Raw genomic sequence first — 19,744 nt, forward strand, 5'->3', positions numbered from 1 at the left:
TCCTGGGATCTCAGGGAGATGCACATGGCCCAGAGCAAACTGAGAATGGAAACCCTTTCTGAAGGGTTTCAGAATGCTCACTAACAGTGTAAAAAGCTCTCTGTTAGATGATATCTCATTAGGAACACAAAAGTACTTAATAGCTCTGCTTGTGTAGAACATGAGGATCTTGGTCTGTCTAGCCAAGCAGCTCCCTGCAGGGTTTTTTTTTTTCCCCCCTATCCTCATCCCCATTGGATTCATTCATCTAATAATAGTTCTGTCTTGACTTCAGCTATTCCTGAGAGCACAGGTTTCTCACTAAGAAGACTGGAATCTCTTTCCCAGTGACAGGACAGCCATAGCGATGGATGTCTACTTGATGATTCGCCGTCACAAGACAATGATCTTCACTGAGGCCAAAGAGACAACAACTGTGTATGAGCTGAAAAAGGTGGTGGAGGGAATACTGAAGAGGCCACCGGAGGAGCAGCGGCTCTACAAAGATGACCAGCTGCTGGATGACGATGACAGGACTTTGCTAGACTGTGGCTTGAGCAGCCAAAGCTGCCGTCCTCATGGTCCTGCCACGGTGGGCTTGGCTTTATTTAGACCTGGCAATGGCACCTTTGAACCATTGCGCATTGACCCCTTCTCAAGCTCCCCCGAGCTGCCTGACGTTGTGAAGTCACAGGAGTCTGGCAGCAGCTCTAGTGATCAAGCCTTGCGTTAAAACCAGCATCTCCTGGTTTGCCTCTTGCAGACAGGGCACTGGTCTTGTCTATGTGTCCTGCATCCATCCACCCCCTTCCAAAAGTGTCTATCTGATCAATAAAGCATCGCAATTTAATTCAATGATGTCAGTAGCATCCAGACAGACAACACAACTGTTTCTTGGGGTCCTTCTCCAAGATTAGGGCTGGAGGACAAGGGTGGCAGCGGCTGGTTGTGTGGACATGTCTGGAGTGTTCTGCCCTTTGTGTTTCTTCCAGCCAATTCCTGTGGCCTTGTACAATGATGAGGATAAAGCCACTCATGGCAAGTGCTGAGTGTTTGTAGGTGTGTAGTTGAAAACTTGAGTGTCTTACTGCCTTTTTGTACTAGTGGTCTTGGGTTCTTCAGTTGAAGATGCTTTTTACTGTCAACAGTAATGTGTAGCACTCACAGCTCTGAACTGCTGGGGTTTTTTTGGGGGGGAGGATGGAGAAGTGTTGCACAGACTAATCCAGTACACACACTTGTTTCTCTGTCTTCATATTGACTCCTGACTCCTCTCCAAGGAGTCTGGCTGGAAATCTTGGGGGACATGCAGAAGGAGCTTCTAGTCCTGCCCATAGCAAAACCTTTAGGAAGACTGTAACCAGGAAGGCTGGGCAGAGGTAAGGTTAGCAAATGGAGCTTGTTACCTTCAAAGTTAAGGGATCCTGCTCTAATACAATGCACATTAATTAACTTCTAAAGCTGACATTAAGTGCAGATACTGGCATGGACAGTTGAAAACTTCTATCAACCAGGCAAAAATTTTTTTTCTTCAAAGAATTAGGAATTGTTTTCTGGCATCTGCCCTCTCTATTATTGAGAAGCAAGAAAAATATAGGTTAAGTGCAGTTAGTGGCATGGACAGTTGAAAGCCTCTATCAACCGGGCAAACATTTTTTTTTTTTCTTCAAAGAATTAGGAATTGCTTTCTGACATCTGCCTTCTCTATTATTGAGAAGCAAGAAAAATATAGTGGAAAAAGGGCAGTATAGCCAGAAACTGATACAATAAAATTGCAGTTTGAGAGGTCTGTAAGAAAGAAGTTGGTTACCACAAGCTTAAAAGCATAAGATTGGTCCTATTAATGCTTCTACTGTTAAGAAAGATTAAGCAGTTTCTCTTCCCAAAAATAGACTGCAGTGCTATTTTTTTTCCTCTGTGAACTAGCCTATTTCAGAATTAATATGAGGCTTTCCCCTTTATTCCTAGTGATGTCTTCAAGCCATCACACCTGACTCGGCTCACTGTTGTGCTGCAAGAGGAAACTCCTGGTTTTAGTGGGAAAAGGGCAGTATAGCCAGAAACTGATACAATAAAACTGAAGTTTGAGAGGTCTGTAAGAAAGAAGTTGGTTACCACAAGCTTAAAAGCATAAGATTGGTCCTATTAATGCTTCTACTGTTAAGAAAGATTAAGCAGTTTCTCTTCCCAAAAATAGACTGCAGTGCTATTTTTTTTCCTCTGTGAACTAGCCTATTTCAGAATTAATATGAAGCTTTCCCCTTTATTCCTAGTGATGTCTTCAAGCCATCACACCTGACTCGGCTCACTGTTGTGCTGCAAGAGGAAACTCCTGGTTTTAATCTGTTAGTAATCACAAGGTGCTAATGCATCTGCCCCCTGAATAAAACTTTGAAGCAGTGCTATTGCTAAGCCTTCCTTTCTCCTCTACTAATTCAGGCAGGCTCTGACTTAGCACACTGTTGTGCTGCAAGGGGAGACTCCTGGTTTTAATCTGTTAGCAATCATAAGGTGCTAATGCATCTGCCCCCTGAATGAAACTTTGAAGCAGTGTTATTTAAGTCTTCCTTTCTCCTCTACTAATTCAGGCAGGCTAGTCTATGTCTAAGTTCAAAAAAAAAAATATAATAAACCTCTTAAAACTACTCAGTCCCATCTATGATACCTCCTTGGGTATAGAATATAAAGATATAGAATAAAGAAACTTCTAAAATGCCACTTGTGTTCTTAAACTTTACTGGAGCGAACAGAAATTGAGCCCAAGTCTGTCAGCTGAGTCAGGATCCAGGTTTCTGTGTCCCCTGTGGCTCCCACAGGTCCATCCACTCCCTCCAGCGCAGGAGCACAGTGGCAGAACGAGGATGCCATCTAGTGACTCCAGTCAATTTATAGGAGAGAAAAATGAACAAAGTGAACAAAAAACTCAGCAGCAACAGAAAAAGGAAGTTCTGGAGCTGCCATATCTGTAGATAAATAAACTGTACTACTGTAGCTGGGATGTAACAGCAATCTGCTCCACCAAGCTCCTGATGCTTCCCGCTCAGTTTGCTCAAGAACTTAGGTTCTCTCTGAAATTCTGAGCTGGCAGTGAGCATCAGAACCAAGCTCCTGATACTTCCCACTTAGTTTGCTGAAGAACTTAGGTTCTCTCTGAAATTCTGAGCTGGCAGTGAGCATCAGACTAAGAATACTGGCATGCCACTCTCCATTTTTTGTGCAATTTTGGTCATTCTAATTTTTGAGCCCCTTCTTTCCTGAAGAAAGATGGAAGAATCCCCCATTTAAAAGAAGTACTTGGAAGAAAGTGAAGGGAGAGGTTAATGAGGGCTATCGGCTGCTCAACTGTAATTATATCCTAAGAACGTAGGTCTAAGGCCAGCCATGTAGCCAAATGAGATGCTGAACTTCTGGGTGTTAGGCTCACAAATGCCTCTTGCAGGATCCATAGTAATGCTACAGAGTTGATATCATTTAACCATTTGTATAATTTGCTGTTAATATTAGAGGACAACGCTCTATGCCTGGACCCAACTCATCCAGGCGTCTGCCTTACACGGCCAATTGCTACAGATAGGGGCAAACAACTGAGCTGGAAAATGGGGATTTTGTTAAATAATCCAGTCTATAACTTCAGGAGTTCTAAAGAATGTTGAATGAATGCTGGTCTGCCTTTCACCCCCCAGACTGGAGTGAGTTGTGTGTTATACAGCTTAGGGAATGAATTACTTCACCATCTCCAAGCTGTTATAGTTATATATACATATATACACAAAAATTGCTTGTTTTTGTAGATTTACCCTATCTCTGGCAGGCCAGGGCAGTAATGGGAGAAGCCTCTGGAATTATGGTGGGGAAAATACTGGAATATTTTGAAGTAGGTTATCTTGTGGTGGTAAAGGACTGCAGCCTATCAATGCTCCATAATGGAGATCTACTTGAAGTGTTGACTATATAAAAGCACTGAAGCCCTAGAGAAGTGTAAAAGGCACGAGTCAGTGGCTGAGACTCACACACGGAAATAAATGAGATGTGAAAACAGAATTTTAGGAGGTGGGGAGGAGTGTTCAAGTAACCAGATCTTTCTGAGTGTTTTAGAGTAGTCGTATGACTTTCTTATTCTGGAGTTTCATGTCAATATCTGTTACAAAGCCAGACAGTTTGCCCTAAAAAAAAAACCCCACAACTGGGCCCAGGGAAACACGCACACGATGTTAGATTTGAAGAGAAGATTTCGAAAGGTGCCAACGCAAACTTTCCTGCATACCAACAGGAGAGGTAACCAAGAGCCAAGTCAACAAGCAAAATTGTTCTTAATTGAATTTGTTTTCCAAAATTGGCACAAAGCAGAATGTGAACTGCAAATTTCTAGCTTCTTTGGTATGCATAATGCAAATGAGATGAGTGTTTTCCTTGTTTGTGATTGTTTGATTTGGATTTTATTTTTAAGACTGTGCCAAAAATCTCAATGGAAACAAACGAACTGGGTACAAAACCATTAAGTTTTAGGTGATAAGCACTGTTTAATAGGAAAACTTCCATCAGATTTATATGTGTGTTCTGGTCTTTGGTTTAAAGGACTTTGTAGCTGGTAGGCTAAGCACTAGATTTTATTTTTAGGGCAAGAACATCTTTTCGGTACCCGAAAGACTTGCCTTGAAAAGAATTACTGGGGGTGGAGGTCCAGCTATCTGAAACTGCCTGGCTTCCTAGCAGGGCTTCCAGGAGAACTGTCCTGCTCCCCGCCGTGTAGCCTGAACATCTGCTCTGCCTGGGCTGCGTTGCCTTCCAAGGTTCTCCAGAGTCTATTAAACCTTTATCGTGTCAGGATAATTGAGGAAACTCTGATGTGAACGTTTCCTTTCCACTGTGTGGAGCTAGTGGTGTTACGATCTAAGGCTTTGAGGGTGGAGGGATGTATTTTTCGTGTGTGTTGAAGTTGTGAAATGCCGAGAGAAAACATCTCTTGGCAAAAGTGGGAAGAACAAAAGTGTGTGTGCTCTGTCTCCACTTTCCTAATTTTTGAAGGTTTTGTCATCCTCCCACAGCTAGACTTCTTGCTTGCCAAGTCTCTGCCGTGCTTCTGGTGCTCCAAAACTAGATGCCATAGGAAACATCACCTGTTTCTGTGCTGGAACTTGGGGCAGACAAGAGCAAGTTGCTCCCTGGAGGATTTCTGGATTTGACATGGAATGAAACTTTCCTGCTTCTGCACAGAAGACAGGGTAGATCTACATATTGTAACAAGCCTTGGCACATGGTGGAGAAACGTGCTTGGGTGGTTAAATAGGTCTGGATCGTGTAGGAGTGCTAGTAAGGCTGGCTTCTCTGGAATTTGGGTGCATAGGTCTGCTCAGCCTCAATAAGGAAAGTAAATCTTTCATCACAGCTTACTTAAGCCATGACTATAGAGAACATAAAGTCTTACAATTGAACCTGGAAGTCTCTTGCAGAGAGAAAGACATCAGTGGAATGGTTTGGGTTAGATGGGACCTTTAAAGATGGTACCAAAGAAGGGGGTGCTCTGATACGCTCTTCCTGTTGCGGGGAAATGGAGCATGGAGACACAGAGTGCTCACAGACACCTGTAGAAAGAGGCAAGTCAACAAATGTGCCCATGAAGATGATGAGGCAGCACTTGAGGGAGAGCTCATACCAGCACGTGTCCCTCTCGGTTATTGTTTGTGGATTTGCTGAACTTATTCCCCATATGAGCCCAATCCAGAGCAGTCTCTCCATCCACCCACAGTCCTGCCCGTGGCTGGTGTAACAAATTAAATTTTTTTTAGTGTTAATCTGACTAAAACACCCTTTCTCTTACCCAAACCCCAGGCTGAGGACTGTGGGTGCAATGGAAGTACAGTGCTGGGTCAAACTGGGTAGCTGGTGAGTCTTGTAGTTCAACGGTTAGGCAGGCCCAGGGAATGATATTGGATAAAAGATCATCATATAAGACACTCTACCAGAAAAGAGAGAGTTCAGAAAGATTTTGAAGTTGTTCTTCATTTCTTTCCTGTGTTGTTTTGGAATGATAATTCTTTAGGCTTCGATCCTCAAAGAAGAAAATAAGTCACATGAAGTTCTGATGCTTCATCTGATTTTATTTTAGCTTTAAGATACAGCTGTGCACAGATAACAGAATATGCTCCCAGAAGTGTGACTGGAGAAGAACTAAAATTAGCAGCTACTGAGGATGCTTAAAAATGTCAGCTTTTAATCTCTGCTTTCAAGCAAGGAACAAATCGGTTCTTTCTTCCTGGGGAAGCAGAAGGCAGAGAAACCATGGGAGCCTGCTGTGAGTAGATATTCATTTTTATTATGTGTTAGGTTTTATGAGTAGATTTCACTCAACAGCTGCATTATTCAGTATTTTTTAATTTGAGAGAGAGAAAACCTTTAAAAGAAAAAAACAAAAAGAAATATCTCCCAAATCCACAATGCTTCATTTGCCCACCCACCCTTCAACTGGGCATTCTTTTGAGTGATCATTTTTCTCCACTACTTTATAAGTGCAGGTCTCCTTGTTGAAAATGCTCTCACACTTCTCTTCATCGTAGCCAGATGGTGATGCATAGCTGTCAGTGGAAAAAGAAAGATAAAGTGGTGATGAGGCCAAGAGGTAAACAGCTTCCATTTGAGATGGCATCTACACTCTTAATAGGAAGAGGCTATCCTGAAGAGGTGCTCAGGAGCAGAAAAGGGTGCTCACACAAGGCCCCCAGCTAAAAAATTACTTAGCCTGCTGCTTAAGCAGGGTTAGGAGAGAACTGTTGTTTACTGACCTAACAAACACCCAAGGGATGTTTGCTGTATTTGTTTCCTAATTGAATATAATTTATTTTTCTTTTCAATATATGTAACAAGAATTGCATGAGTGGTTGGGCGTCACTATAGTGAAAATTGCAGACAGGCCAGAGTATCTTGGGCTGCTTCTCGGAGTAAAGAGGGACTATGTGTGGCTTTGGGATTCATAGAATGGTTTGGGTTGGAAGGGACCTTAAAGATCATCCAGTTCCAACCCCCTGCCCTGGGCAGGGACACCTCCCACCAGACCAGGTTGCTCCAAGTCCCATCCAGCCTGGCCTTGAACCCCTCCAGGGATGGGGCAGCCACAGCTTCTCTGGGCAACCTCTTCCAGTGTCTCACCACCCTCACAGGAAAGAATTTCTTCCTGAGGTCTAATCTAAATCTCCCCTCTTCCAGTTTAAAACCATTCCCCCTCATCCTATGGCGCCGCTCCCTGATGAAGAGTCCCTCCCCATCTCTCCTGGAGCCCCTTTAGGGACTGGAAGGGGCTCTAAGGTCTCCCTGGAGCCTTCTCTTCTCCAGGCTGAACAACCCCAACTCTCTCAGCCTGTCAAGATGTGGAAGATGTGGATCAGGAGCATATGGCAAAATTCTTAAGTAACTATATGTTCTCTCTTGAATCAGTATCTTGCCAGATTTTATAGCTTCAAGAAGAATTAAGTCCTTTTTTAAAGTCAAGAATATATGTCAGAGGAATTTCTTGCATGTTCAGGGATAATGGTGTTGGGTTAATGCAGAACTTGGTGATATGAAGTGAGTGAGAGAAGGTTCATGGTCATGTCTCAGTGACACTTTGTGCGAAGGGAAGGGATTTGTGCTGTATCACGGCAGCGGAGGAACCCCCCTCCCCGCTGCTCTGGACTCACCTGGAGCAGCACTGGATTCCACTCTTGTCACAGGAACAATCGTGGCAGTCTTCTGTCTTCCAGGAACCAAATTTATGTGCCACCCCCTTTAAGTCAAGGCAGCCTGAAAACACAGTGTGCAATGCTGTTGCTTGTGCAAAGATCTTTGCCATATGGGGGTGTTAAAGTAAGAAGCCAACAATCACGGAGGATTCCCAGCAGAGCAGGACTACTACTATCCTAACACATGGAGAAGGGTGTCCTGGGTCCCCCCCTGTTTCCCAGCAGCATCAGTTTTCCTGGAGCACAGAAATGGGAGCACCCAGCGGGAAGGAAACTAGGCAGAGACCTGGTCAGAATTAAGTAAAGGCTTTGACTTCCTAATTGCCACCAAATATTGTTGACTCCTCATTTCAAGCAAGATTAACTTTGCCCATAAAACTTTTCCCAATCCACATATTGGATGCAAAGTTCCTGTCCAACAGTCACGGAAGAGAGTTTCTGAGTGACCTGAAAAGCAGGATTTTATTAAGAGGCAACAAGACGGAGTGGAGGATTTGGGGGTTCTAGATGTCTTTGTCTATAAATATGTTCTGTTTCTTTGGCAATGCTACCTGATTTTTCTAGTAGTAGCACTGGCTTTCTCAGAAAAAGCTCTGTTTTGGGCACTCGGTTTATTTTGCCTACTGGCACACATCAGCTCTTCTTGTCCCCAAATAATTGCATGTTTTGAGTGTTTATTTTCCTTCAGCTCCACTCGTCTGTAGACAGACAGACTAGTTGTGTTCAGGAAGAGCAGTCCCAGACTCAAGGGGAGTAGCCATTCTGTTCTCAAGAACTTTCCTTTGGAAAACAACTTAGGAAAACAACTAATGAGTTAATTAGTCAGGGTGCTGAGCTCTTGCCAGTCTGTTCCCTGCTTTATACTCGCCCCACACACAAATACAGAAAGGGCTTCCCCTCCCTGCTCTTTATTTCTAAATATGTTGCCATCGTGAAAACATGGATTGTTACTCCATGCAGATGGATAAACTAAGCCTATGCTACTTCCCCAGACAAAACTCATTTGTAATTTGGCCTGTGTGATGCTCCTCACATAAACTCTTCATAATTTTTTTTTATAGCATATTGAAAATTCCCTGCTTTCCATGCCCTATTTGCCCCCGATTTCCTAGTGGTTCCTTTCCACTTTTTCCACTTATTTCTGAATTATGATAAATTGCACCGAACAGACAAATCAAATCAGGCAGTGTCTGTCAAGTTGAGGACAGCTGACTTCTTACCTATGACCACACCATCAGAGATCGCTGGCTTGAACCGCTCAAAGAAGCAATAAGCATCGGACAGTGTCACGCTAATGGCGAGAAGAAGGAGGCAGGCCAAGGTGGTTTTCTGGACAAGAAACCAGAATTCATATGAATACTTAAGTAACTATTAAAGTATTTTGACAATAAATGCTACCGTTAGAAATAGGACAATACATGGTGGTTTCAAATCAAAATCCAATCGTCTTTTGCAGTTCAGACACTTAAGCACACAGAAATACTGAGATTTTGAAGAAGCAGAGGCAGAGCATTATGTGGAGACGGGGGGGGAAAAATAGTGTTTAAATCAAGCATTACCTAATACAGGACTGATAGAGACTGTTTGTGAAAGGTGTGTGTCCTATTCCTCCCCCTTCCCCACCCATTTCTCTTGTTGTTATTTTCTCCATAACGTTGGTCACCAGCTGTCTCTGCTGCTAACCTCACTCATAGTTGTAAACACTTCTTCACTGGAGTCTGAAGCACCCACTGGATGTTTTATCCTAATACTGAAGGATTAGGAACAAGCTGAAGAACATTAGCTGAAGTTGAACCCTCAAGATTTGGCCCTTCAGGAGGTGGGACCAAAGGACCTGCAGGTGTCCCTTCCAACCTAGATAATTCTACATTTAATGACCTTTGTCAACAGCTCTTCCTGGAAGCTCAGCTTAAATTCCTCAATGAGTCCCTTATCCTTCAAATGTTTGAAGGGCTTTCACTGAGGATACAAAGGGAGTAAGTGCCAGAACTCTAGGGTGGAATTAGCTCTGAGGAATTTAAAATCTTGGTAAGAGAGGGAAGGTAGGCCAGGAATAAACAATGGGATACGATACACTCAAGTATAGCGCATTGGTATGTGGGGGCTTTTGGACAGGGTAGAACTGGTGACTTACAAAGAGAAGTCATATCTGAGAGCTGGGAGGAGGAAAAACTAGCTTTTCATTTTGCAGATGAGAGGGTAAACCACCAGAACTGCAAATGAGTAAAAATCAAGACAACGTTTTTGAGTTTAACTAAATGTTCGGATGTTATCCAGGCTTTTCACAAAAATGAAGGCCGGTTCCAGATTGAGCTGCTTTCTGCCAGAAAAGAGATTACCTCCAAACATTACATGCAAGTGAAACAGATTGTAATAAAAACCTTAGCTGGAGTCCTATTAGCCTCTTCCTGCCATATACATGCTAATATCTCTTACCCAAGGTTTGTACCCGCCTGTGCCTATCTGCCTGACTTTAGCTTTCAAAATACAGAATTTCTACTTTCTCCAAGTTGCTTAGATCTCTGAGCACTGAGATAAATCCAACAGAACCTCCTTTAAAATCTGCAGTGATCTTTTATAGTATAAGCCATAAGGACTCACCATTTTTGCAGAATTATGAAGCTTCCAGCAAGGAGAGGACCTGTGAGAAGCTCATCGGCTCAGAGCACTTATATAGAGAGGGATTTTATGATAACAGTCCTTGAGCAAACTGAACATGCCTGAATAACTCCAATGAGGTTTCTGCAAAATGACCTCATTTGGGTGGACATCATGAAAAGAAGCCAATTATGTACAGGAAGGTTTGGTTCTGAAAGACACTGAGGAAACAGGTGTGGCTTCTGTGCCACAACCAGATCTGGAAGGCAGTTATGGGAGGGACTTCAGAAGGAATTTCAAACCTTTAAAGTTTGCCTCTTAAAACCTAGAAGCAATCATCCAGCTTTCTTGTTCATCAGCTAAAGATTGAAGAAGGTTCTTTGTGGAAAATGGGGGGTTGTTGGAAGGGTTACACAGAAAGTGGGGTTTCTGTGGAGAGGGGCTGGCATCTGTAGGCCCTGAGAAAAGGCTTCTTGGTAACTCTTTTCTTCATTGTTTAGTCTTTCATCACGTAGAAAACCCATATGCTCAGGTCCTCTGCGAGTGAGTGGGGAAAAAATAGGCATCGTATATTTTCTTCTTTCATCCTTGCAGCTGGGGAGAGTTTGTCCCCTTTTCTGTAGAGGCTGTACTTGTCAGGGAGAGGCACGCTTTCCAAACACTTGGGATGGGGATTTGATAGCAAAGGAGTCGAGTACAGTCTCCTTTTGCTGAGCTTTCATCTACTTGGTTCAAATATTGCAAACTGGGGAGCCCTGGCAGGGGAAGAAGCCTTCCCCTCATTACCAGGGCTACACAGTTTGCAAGATGTGAACTATTCTGGCTGCCTAATTATGTTGCCTTTTGTGTGAGGCTGAGAGTTGAGGTTGAACTCCAAGCTTCATGTCTGCTACACAAGATCTCAGGAAGTCCATGTGAGAAAGGCAGCAGTATTGCAACTCAGGTCACAGTGAGACCACCACTCACAGGTGCTGCCTTAGCTGGCTTTCAGCTCCATAGGTTGGGTGAATCTGTTTTTCTTCAGTTGTCAGATCTTTCTTCAAGATGGCAGAAAAGAGCTGAAGTGCTTGCAGGTAGTTGTAGGTTGGATGGAGCTGCCCACAATCAACTTATCATTAAGTAAGTTAGATTTGGCAATGCTGATCTATACACCACCCTGAAACAGAAAATGATGGACACCACAACCACTCGGCTCATGTCCTTGACTGGTAATGTCAGCCCAGGAGCACAGGCACTGGGAATGTCTTTACCGACATCAATGGAGTTCAACTGTCTGCTTTGGATCTCTCACAAATATGTATGAAGCCAATTTAGAATCAGAGAATGTTTTGGGTTGGAAGGGACCTTAAAGATTGAGTTCCAACCCCCTGCCCTGGGCAGGGACACCTCCCACCAGACCAGGTTGCTCCAAGCCCCATCCAGCCTGGCCTTGAACCCCTCCAGGGATGGGGCAGCCACAGCTTCTCTGGGCAACCTCTTCCAGTGTCTCACCACCCTCACAGCAAAGAATTTCTTTTTAGTATCTCAACTAAATCTCTCCTCTTTCAGCTTCAAACCATTACCCCTCATCCTATGGCTCCCCTCCCTGGTCGAGTCCCTCCCCATCTCTCCTGTAGCCCCTTTAGGGACTGGAAGGGATTCTAAGGTCTGTGCCCTCTTTCCACATATGCTGCTGAACAGAGTATCCTGTTTCTTCCTACGGCAGGGGAAACCTCAGGGGACTTTCTCAAAGTTTTACCTGTTTTACTTAGCGATTCTTCACTAGGTGTTTCTGGTTACATCTCACTGACCACAGAGATAATAAGAGGAATGCAAGATGATCAGCCTTAAAGCAAGAAGAGATGCGCTAGAATAAAAGAAGTCCAGGAATCTTGTTTCTTAACCAAACATCTCAGTACTAATTTCACATTCTTGAGAGAGACCAGCTTCCTGCAGGAAAGAATAAGTGCAGGTTTCCTTATGGAAGCCAAATTCACATGTCCAGCCATTAAAACCAGTAGGTTTTACCGCTGCCATTGGGAGGGGGAAAGCAAGAGGAAGCGTGAGGTTATCCCTGCCGTTGGGAGGGGGAAAGCAAGAGGAAGCGTGAGGCATATCAGCTCACAGATCATAAGCAAACATAATTTTACAAATAAATTTGTGTCCTTAAACTGACAATGTGATGTATAATGTACACCGGTTTTACAAATGTTAAAGTCTGCCACGTCCGCATGTGAGAAAGGACAACTGTTTTAAGCAAGAGCAAACAGCACTAAAATATACAGTGCACTGTTGACACAGAAACATATTGTAAATGTGCTAGAAGGAAGTTTTATCTGGTGGGAACATTTTTGATAACTTTGAGGATCATACGCTCACAAACCTCCAAGCAAGCCTGGGGAACAACATCTCAGTACTAATTTCACATTCTCGAGAGGAACCAGCTTCCCGCAGGAGAGAATAAGTGCAGGTTTCTTTATGGAAGCCAAATTCACATGTCCAGCCATTAAAACCAGTAGGTTTGTTATCCCTGCCGTTGGGAGGGGGAAAGCAAGAGGAAGCGTGAGGCATATCAGCTCACAGATCATAAGCAAACATAATTTTACAAATAAATTTGTGTCCTTAAACTGACAATGTGATGTATAATGTACACCGGTTTTACAAATGTTAAAGTCTGCCACGTCCGCATGTGAGAAAGGACAACTGTTTTAAGCAAGAGCAAACAGCACTAAAATATACAGTGCACTGTTGACACAGAAACATATTGTAAATGTGCTAGAAGGAAGTTTTATCTGGTGGGAACATTTTTGATAACTTTGAGGATCATACGCTCACAAACCTCCAAGCAAGCCTGGGGAAGTTATTGAAATTCAACTAGCCATCAACAAGCAGTTTCATTGCTGGGAAGGATGGAAAACCAAACTGGTACCTCTCCATGTTTCTGTCCTGCACACATATAACCCTGTTCTTTGTGGTATTCAAATAATGACAAGTATTCAAAACAGGGTGAGTGATTCATCATCCTGCTTTCCTGCAGCTGGATCACCTCATGAACGCAAAGAAAAACAACCCTAAGCCCAAAATTATCTGTGGTAATGCTGTTAACATTATGAGATAATCGATTAGTTTTCGTAAGAAAACTGTAGCCTTAATTTGGAAGATTACAGTAATGCTGAAATCATTCCGGTACCACCTGGCACAGTTCCAGCCTACAACAAACTGGATGTTAAACCTGAGGTGTGCAGTTCTCAGTGGCTTGAATTAAAAGAAAATAATCCATGGGGAGCCTCCAAACCCCTTTCGTGAGCGATAAAAATGTTTATTTTTAAAACTGAGATTTTAAAAACATACACAAAACCTGCTTTTTCTCAAGAAACAGTTCTGTGAGCTGTTTTCGGTGGGAAGTCTTTGGATCTCCATGCTCAAAATATTCTTTCTCCTAAGCTGCAGCTGTTTGTTCTGTAAGTGCGAACATTCCTTCAAATACCAGTTGAGACTGAAAACTCTTTGGAGAAAACTTACCTTAAAACCTTAATCAACTATAAGAACACTCATTTCCACGTGCTGCTGTTTAGGGGAAATTTGAGGACTGACATGAATAAATTGGTGAATGAAAGTCAGATTTTAAAAAAGGCACAGGCGAATGCTTGTACTGGAAAAAGCTGAACTGATTCTTATTCTGGTCCCTCACATTTTTTTCAGCCTGGCAGGAAGAAATTGCACAGAAACACGGAGTTACTGATTGATACACGTTCTGTGGTCTGGAGAAATTTAAAAGGCTAAGAATGTAATACCAATGCTTGCAAAATGTTTGGCTTTTTTTCCCCCCAAAGGAGTCATCTTAAGTGAAGCCATAAGAAAATTTTAAACAATGTTCACGGGCAAATTACCAAAAACAAAGCCAGAGAAAACATACCACGCTAAATCCTTCTGATTTTACTGTGTGCCCTGAGTAGGAGCTGTTGTACAGCACACGTCCCAAACAGTGCATCCCTTCCAAATGAAAATGGATTTTGGTACCTGGTGAGCTAAAACATCTGCTGTGACCCTTGGCTGGAACAGAACCTGTAAAGCGTGAGCGTGGCTTGGGCCAGGGTGCTGGGGCACGGCTTGTGGGAGCAGTGGGTGAATGCATCCCTTTCTCAAAGAAGGTGACATTGCGAGGTGTGTTATTACATAAAAAGACCATTTATGAAGTGTTTCTGGATGTTTCATCCGGATTTATTGTATTCAGGCAAGCTGAGTGATACCAACGCAAGTAATGACAGAAATAGGACATGGCTGATTAGGTGTCTTATTAGAACAATTGGGAGATTAGAAGCGTGATGCTGAAGTGCTCTCTCTCACAAGATCCCCCACGTCTTTGAGCTTCTCTGATGGCAAAGCATCTGTAGGAAGGGGATAGGAATTGCACAGTGCAGAGGGGTTGGGAGCAGCTGGGCTGTCAGCCCACACGGCCGTAGACAGCACACTTCTTGGAGGGGTCATTCTTCCGCACCACGTCGTAGTCACAGCTTTCCCGGTTGAAAACGACTTTACAGTTCTCTTTGTCATAATCGGTAGGGGTGTGAAAGCTGTTGTTGGCGAAGAGAAAGAGGTGTTAGATTGAGAGCAATAAAAAAAGTGTTTCATCCGTATTTATTGTATTCAGGGAAGCTGAGTGATACCAATGCAAGTAATGACAGAAATGGGACATGGCATCTGATTAGGCCTCTTATTAGAACAATTGGGAGATTAGAAGCGCGATGCTGAAGTGCTCTCTCTCACGAGATCTCCCACGTCTTTGAGCTTCTCTGATGGCAAAGCATCTGTAGGAAGGGGAGAGGAATTGCACAGTGCAGAGGGGTTGGGAGCAGCTGGGCTGTCAGCCCACACGGCCGTAGACAGCACACTTCTTGGAGGGGTCATTCTTCCGCACCACGTCGTAGTCACAGCTTTCCCGGTTGAAAACGACTTTACAGTTCTCTTTGTCATAATCGGTAGGGGTGTGAAAGCTGTTGTTGGCGAAGAGAAAGAGGTGTTAGATTGAGAGCAATAAAAAAAAAATAAGGTAGGATAAGAGGAATGGAGATAGATACTTCAGAGCAGAGCCGTGTCACTCTAGGGTCAGCGTGTTCACTGGAGACAAGCACCTCTGATGATTCAGATTGTCACAAACCCTTTAAAGGAGCTTCACTGAAGTCCCTTTTGGAAGGAATTCCCTCCCATCCCCACTTTCCCTTCTAAGGAAAGACAACTGCAGTGTAAGAGTGTTCCTCAAAGTTAAAGGTAAACATCAACTGGATGACTCTAAAAGGGCCTGTATCTGCTCCTAGAGAGCAGAAGCGAGCTAAGGTCAACACAGCCAAGGATCCAAATGATCAAGAGCTGCACGTGGCCTACTCTAGCTCTGTGCCATGGGTGAGGAAAGGCTCTTTGTGCCCCTAGAAACTAATTTATCCTCAGCGCGTGCAAAGCTGTGTTTTTTCTACGAGCAATGATGCTAGCAAGAAGTTCAGACTTACAGGGAGCAGCAACTCATCTTATGTGGGCTGCAGCTGCATTGGAAGCAAGTGTCTGTCCTCTCAATCCATCCAAAGGGGTACAGTTTTCCATCCAAGAGACAGCCTGCGTAAGATAGTAGCAAAACAAAACATCATCTTTAAGCCTCCAAGAAAAGGCTGAAAAGTTTAAAAATTATGTCAAGTTTTCAGAAAACGTTCTTCTTGACAATAGCAAAGTAGAAGTCATTTTGTTCTCCGGGTGTTACCCAGATTCTTTTGAAAGCTTGATGTCTTTCTGACGTCTCCTCCCTCCCTTATATTTTGAGCCCTTCCTGGCCAGCTCCACACAGAGCTGAGCTGCTGCAGAACAATCAAGTGAGAAGATGTTCCCTGTTCTTACCTCCTTTGGCATCCCCGGGCCTCTGAGGTTTAGTAAAGCAGTATGCATCGCCCAGGGTCACTATGATGCCCATTGCAACAAGGAAAGCCAGGAAGCTCTTCTGTAAAAGAGACACAGAGCCCACAGCGTGAATTTAATTCCACTTTGATTATCTTTATTTTCAAAAGTGAAGTCACTGAACGTGAAGCAAAAGTTAGAAATAACCTTATGTGTGTGTACACAAAAATGTTGGAAAAGGGCACTCCAGCTATTTCACTGCACTGATGACTTTTGCCTTTATGTGGGAAGAGACAAAATGATGTGACGTAAATGCATCAGCAGCACCACCCCGTGCTGCAGTCCAATCTCTAGAAATCACAAAAAACTTCAATTGTACTATACACTTGAAAGCCCTGTCAGGCTCTTATTAGTGCTTTATTTACTGCCTTTGATTCTGATTTAGCTATTTCTCCAGCAAATCACTGTCCGAATAGCATCCCATTGCTTCACTTTTGGGTACAGCAATTTCTCCAGCTTTGGCAGTGGTGTGGGGTTCTCAGACCTAACTACATTCAGTATGTTTTCTGAAACAGGCACCTGTCGTGGCTTAACCCCAGCCAGCAACTGAGCAGCTCACTCACTCCTTCCTGCTGGTGGGATGAGAGAATTGGAAGAGTAAAAGGGAGAAAACTCATGGGCTGAGATTAAAGGCAGTTTAATAGGTAAAGCATAACAAGGGATTCATGAGAGAAGTTAAGAAGAAAGACTGAAACTCCTAAACTGTGGTGACTGGTTGTCCTGGATTCAGCAGGGATAGAATTAGTTTTCTTTCTAGTAGCTCCTGTGTTTCAGATTTAATATGAGAATAATGCTGATAGCACATACTGTTTTAGTTGTTGCTAAGTAATGTTTATATTACTCAAGGACTTTTTCAGCTTCCCATAGAAGCTGAGAAGGAGCACAGAGAGGGCAAACTGGCCAAAGGAATGTTCCATACCATAGACCTCATGTTCAGTATAGAACTAGGGGTTGGCTGGGGGCCGAGTATATAAATGGGGGTTACCAAGGCTGCTCGGGATGGGCTGGGCAACCAGTCATTGGGTGGCGAGAGGAACTTGTGTTGTATCACTTATTTTTGCATGTTGTTTTATCGTTTATTATCATCATCATCATCATCATCATTATTCTCCTCGAACGTTACTGTTCTATTAAACTACCATTATCTCAACCCACAAGGTTTTGTTTGTTTGGGTTTTTTCCCCCCCCCCTCTTTTTGCCCTCTTCTCCCTATCTTCCTGGAGAAAAGAGGGAAAGGGGGAGTGAGTGAAGAGCTGTGTGGTCCTAGTTGCTGGCTGGGTTTAAACCACAACACTGGCCAAAGGAAAATTGTCCAAGTAAGTCCTCTTCCACAGAGTTGTAGGATGTAACTTTGCAGCTGGTCTCTGCCGCAGCACAGGCCAGTTCTACCACAGGGTCTTACTGCTGTCATTCATGTCTTTATAGAAAAGACTAAAATCCTTCTTTTGCTGTGCTGGGCTGTCTTCTGTGAACGTTTTATCCTTTGCTTGCTCCAACATTTATCCTTATCTTGCTATTCCTAGATGTGCTGGTCAGAAGAACTTGGGCATGCTCCTCTTTCTATAGCTCAAAGTTCTGGACCTGCCACCAAGTCTAAAGAGAAACAGAAGGGGAAGCCTGTCGTGTCTGATCACTGTCCAAACTGGTTTTACGCTGGACCAACCACAGGATATGTCAGGTATGTCAGATTATTACTGTTACACTGATGCCAAGGGCTCTTACTTAAACATCGTCGCTGTGTTGTTCTGGGTGGTCTGTGAGCAAGCCACTTCAAGGAATTTTTAATTTTATTTTATTTTTCTTGTTTGCTCTCTTAAAAAGGGGAGGCCACAGAATAGAATCTTCCAAACTGGATTTAACAGCCTTTGAAAAGGGGTGAATTAATGCAGAATGAGATACCACATCTTTTTTGTTCACCCAAGTCTCGTCCAAGTATAGATAAGCCCTCAGGAAAGCTTAGGCACAGAAAGAATTAGATGATAATTTCTCCCTTTTTTTATTAATCTAGATATATTACAGAAACTACTGCCTTTTCTGTAAAACTTATGCCATTCCTGTGATTCTCATCAAAGGTAGTCAGCCATCTTGCAGAATAGAATCTTCCAAACTGGATTTAACAGCCTTTGAAAGGGGGTGAATTAATGCAGAATGAGATACCACATCTTTTTTGTTCACCCAAGTCTCGTCCGAGTATAGATAAGCCCTCAGGAAAGCTTAGGCACAGAAAGAATTAGATGATAATTTCTCCCTTTCTTTATTAATCTAGTTATATTACAGAAACTACTGCCTTTTCAGCCTTTGAAAAGGGGTGAATTAATGCAGAATGAGATACCACATCTTTTTTGTTCACCCAAGTCTCGTCCAAGTATAGATAAGCCCTCAGGAAAGCTTAGGCACAGAAAGAATTAGATGATAATTTCTCCCTTTTTTTATTAATCTAGATATATTACAGAAACTACTGCCTTTTCTGTAAAACTTATGCCATTCCTGTGATTCTCATCAAAGGTAGTAATTGATATCTGTCCCCTTGGGGATTACATGAGCATAAATTAGAGGAAAACTGGGCCACAGGACTTTGTCGATCTATTAAGCATTAACTCACTGTTGATTCAGATTCTGCAAACATGTTTGGAGGCTAGAAGAGCTGAAATGGGGCACAACTTGATAGATTAAAAGAGAAATGCAGAAAAAACTCACCGTATATTACACTTTTCATTGTAAAGGGACTATCTTTAAATTGTATTTCACATTTATAGGTTTAAAAAGTGTGGTCCTTAATGTTTAACAAACTCTGAATATTTTCACAAACTTTCCTGAGAAAAGGATAACAGCAAGTGAAAGACCCAAGAGATATAAGTGTACAGTTTCTTGCTGAGAATTACAAAGCAAAGAACAAAATTCACACTAATCTTCACAAGGGTGTCTTACTCTCTCTGTACCTTGCAGTTTTAAATAGAATGTATCCCTATTTAAAAATGTCTAACTACGTGATTCTCTTAAATAACTTTCTTTTCTGTTTTTAAAGCAAAAATAGCTACCTGTAGCCCCAGTAAAAACTTCTAAACCTTCGACTTACCATTGTGGAAGAGCTCCAAGTCTCCAGAAGAATTCTGCAAGTGCTTTATGCGGAATCTGAGAGGAAATATTTTATGGTGCCTTTATGTTGAGCAACTGAAGTCTAGAGGGGGCTGGGGGGTGGGGAAAGCTTACTCAACTCAAATGCAGTTATGTTGAAATTTCTGAAGAAATCGCTGAAATTTTGCCAGGTGGCAATGAGAAAATGTTTGATTCTCGCAGAGCCCTGACCTGAGTAAAAGGCTGAACCTGGAACTTTGTATTCTTTGGAAGCATTTTGATTAGCAGAAATGCCTTTCTGGTGAAATGCAAGTATTGATAGCGAAGCTGTAGGCGGTATCGTACGGTTGGGTGATTTTGAGCTGTGGCAGGAATGTGTGTTGACCGTTTCTGCTATCAGTGGGCTGGAATATGCTTGGAGTAGGAAACTTTGTATTAATAGCTTCCGGAGCTTTTGCCAG

The 19,744-nt window shown here is 42.9% G+C and overlaps 3 protein-coding genes across 3 annotated transcripts; 1 reads left to right on the top strand and 2 right to left on the bottom strand.

Moving 5' to 3' along the window:
• Positions 1-346: 346 nt before the first annotated feature.
• Positions 347-712, top strand: TCEB2 (transcription elongation factor B (SIII), polypeptide 2 (18kDa, elongin B)). The gene has a single exon (XM_014958071.1). It carries the CDS (start codon positions 347-349, stop codon positions 710-712), a length of 366 nt encoding a protein of 121 aa, XP_014813557.1.
• A 5,344-nt stretch (positions 713-6,056) lies between these two features.
• Positions 6,057-10,392, bottom strand: LOC106897450 (beta-microseminoprotein-like). The gene is made up of 4 exons (XM_014958064.1): positions 10,293-10,392; positions 8,912-9,020; positions 7,650-7,752; positions 6,057-6,551 (listed from the first exon to the last, which is right to left on the bottom strand). The coding sequence occupies exons 1-4, from the start codon at positions 10,293-10,295 to the stop codon at positions 6,419-6,421; spliced, it is 348 nt and encodes a 115-aa protein (XP_014813550.1). The 5' UTR covers positions 10,296-10,392; the 3' UTR covers positions 6,057-6,418.
• Positions 10,393-14,891: 4,499 nt separating this feature from the next.
• LOC106897449 (beta-microseminoprotein-like) lies at positions 14,892-19,441 on the bottom strand. Its single transcript, XM_014958063.1, has 4 exons — positions 19,285-19,441; positions 16,152-16,251; positions 15,773-15,875; positions 14,892-15,262 (listed from the first exon to the last, which is right to left on the bottom strand). Exons 1-4 carry the CDS (start codon positions 19,285-19,287, stop codon positions 15,133-15,135), a joined length of 336 nt encoding a protein of 111 aa, XP_014813549.1. The 5' UTR covers positions 19,288-19,441; the 3' UTR covers positions 14,892-15,132.
• Positions 19,442-19,744: the final 303 nt, after the last annotated feature.

This window comes from Calidris pugnax, unplaced genomic scaffold, assembly GCF_001431845.1.
Source record: "Calidris pugnax isolate Ruff unplaced genomic scaffold, ASM143184v1 scaffold352, whole genome shotgun sequence".
Lineage (NCBI taxonomy): Eukaryota > Metazoa > Chordata > Aves > Charadriiformes > Scolopacidae > Calidris > Calidris pugnax.

What these genes read in the sequence shown, in the direction of transcription:
- LOC106897449 (XM_014958063.1), bottom strand. An exon ending in GCCCGGGGATGCCAAAGGAG is followed by an intron (nt 15,876 to 16,151) that starts GTAAGAACAGGG and finishes TATCTTACGCAG; the next exon opens with GCTGTCTCTTGGATGGAAAA. An exon ending in AAGATGAGTTGCTGCTCCCT is followed by an intron (nt 15,263 to 15,772) that starts GTAAGTCTGAAC and finishes CGCCAACAACAG; the next exon opens with CTTTCACACCCCTACCGATT.
- LOC106897450 (XM_014958064.1), bottom strand. An exon ending in CTCTGATGGTGTGGTCATAG is followed by an intron (nt 7,753 to 8,911) that starts GTAAGAAGTCAG and finishes CTGTGTTTTCAG; the next exon opens with GCTGCCTTGACTTAAAGGGG. An exon ending in GGAATCCAGTGCTGCTCCAG is followed by an intron (nt 6,552 to 7,649) that starts GTGAGTCCAGAG and finishes TTCCACTGACAG; the next exon opens with CTATGCATCACCATCTGGCT.
- TCEB2 (XM_014958071.1), top strand. Translation starts at nt 347, where the DNA reads ATGGATGTCTACTTGATGATTCGCCGTCACAAGACAATGATCTTCACT.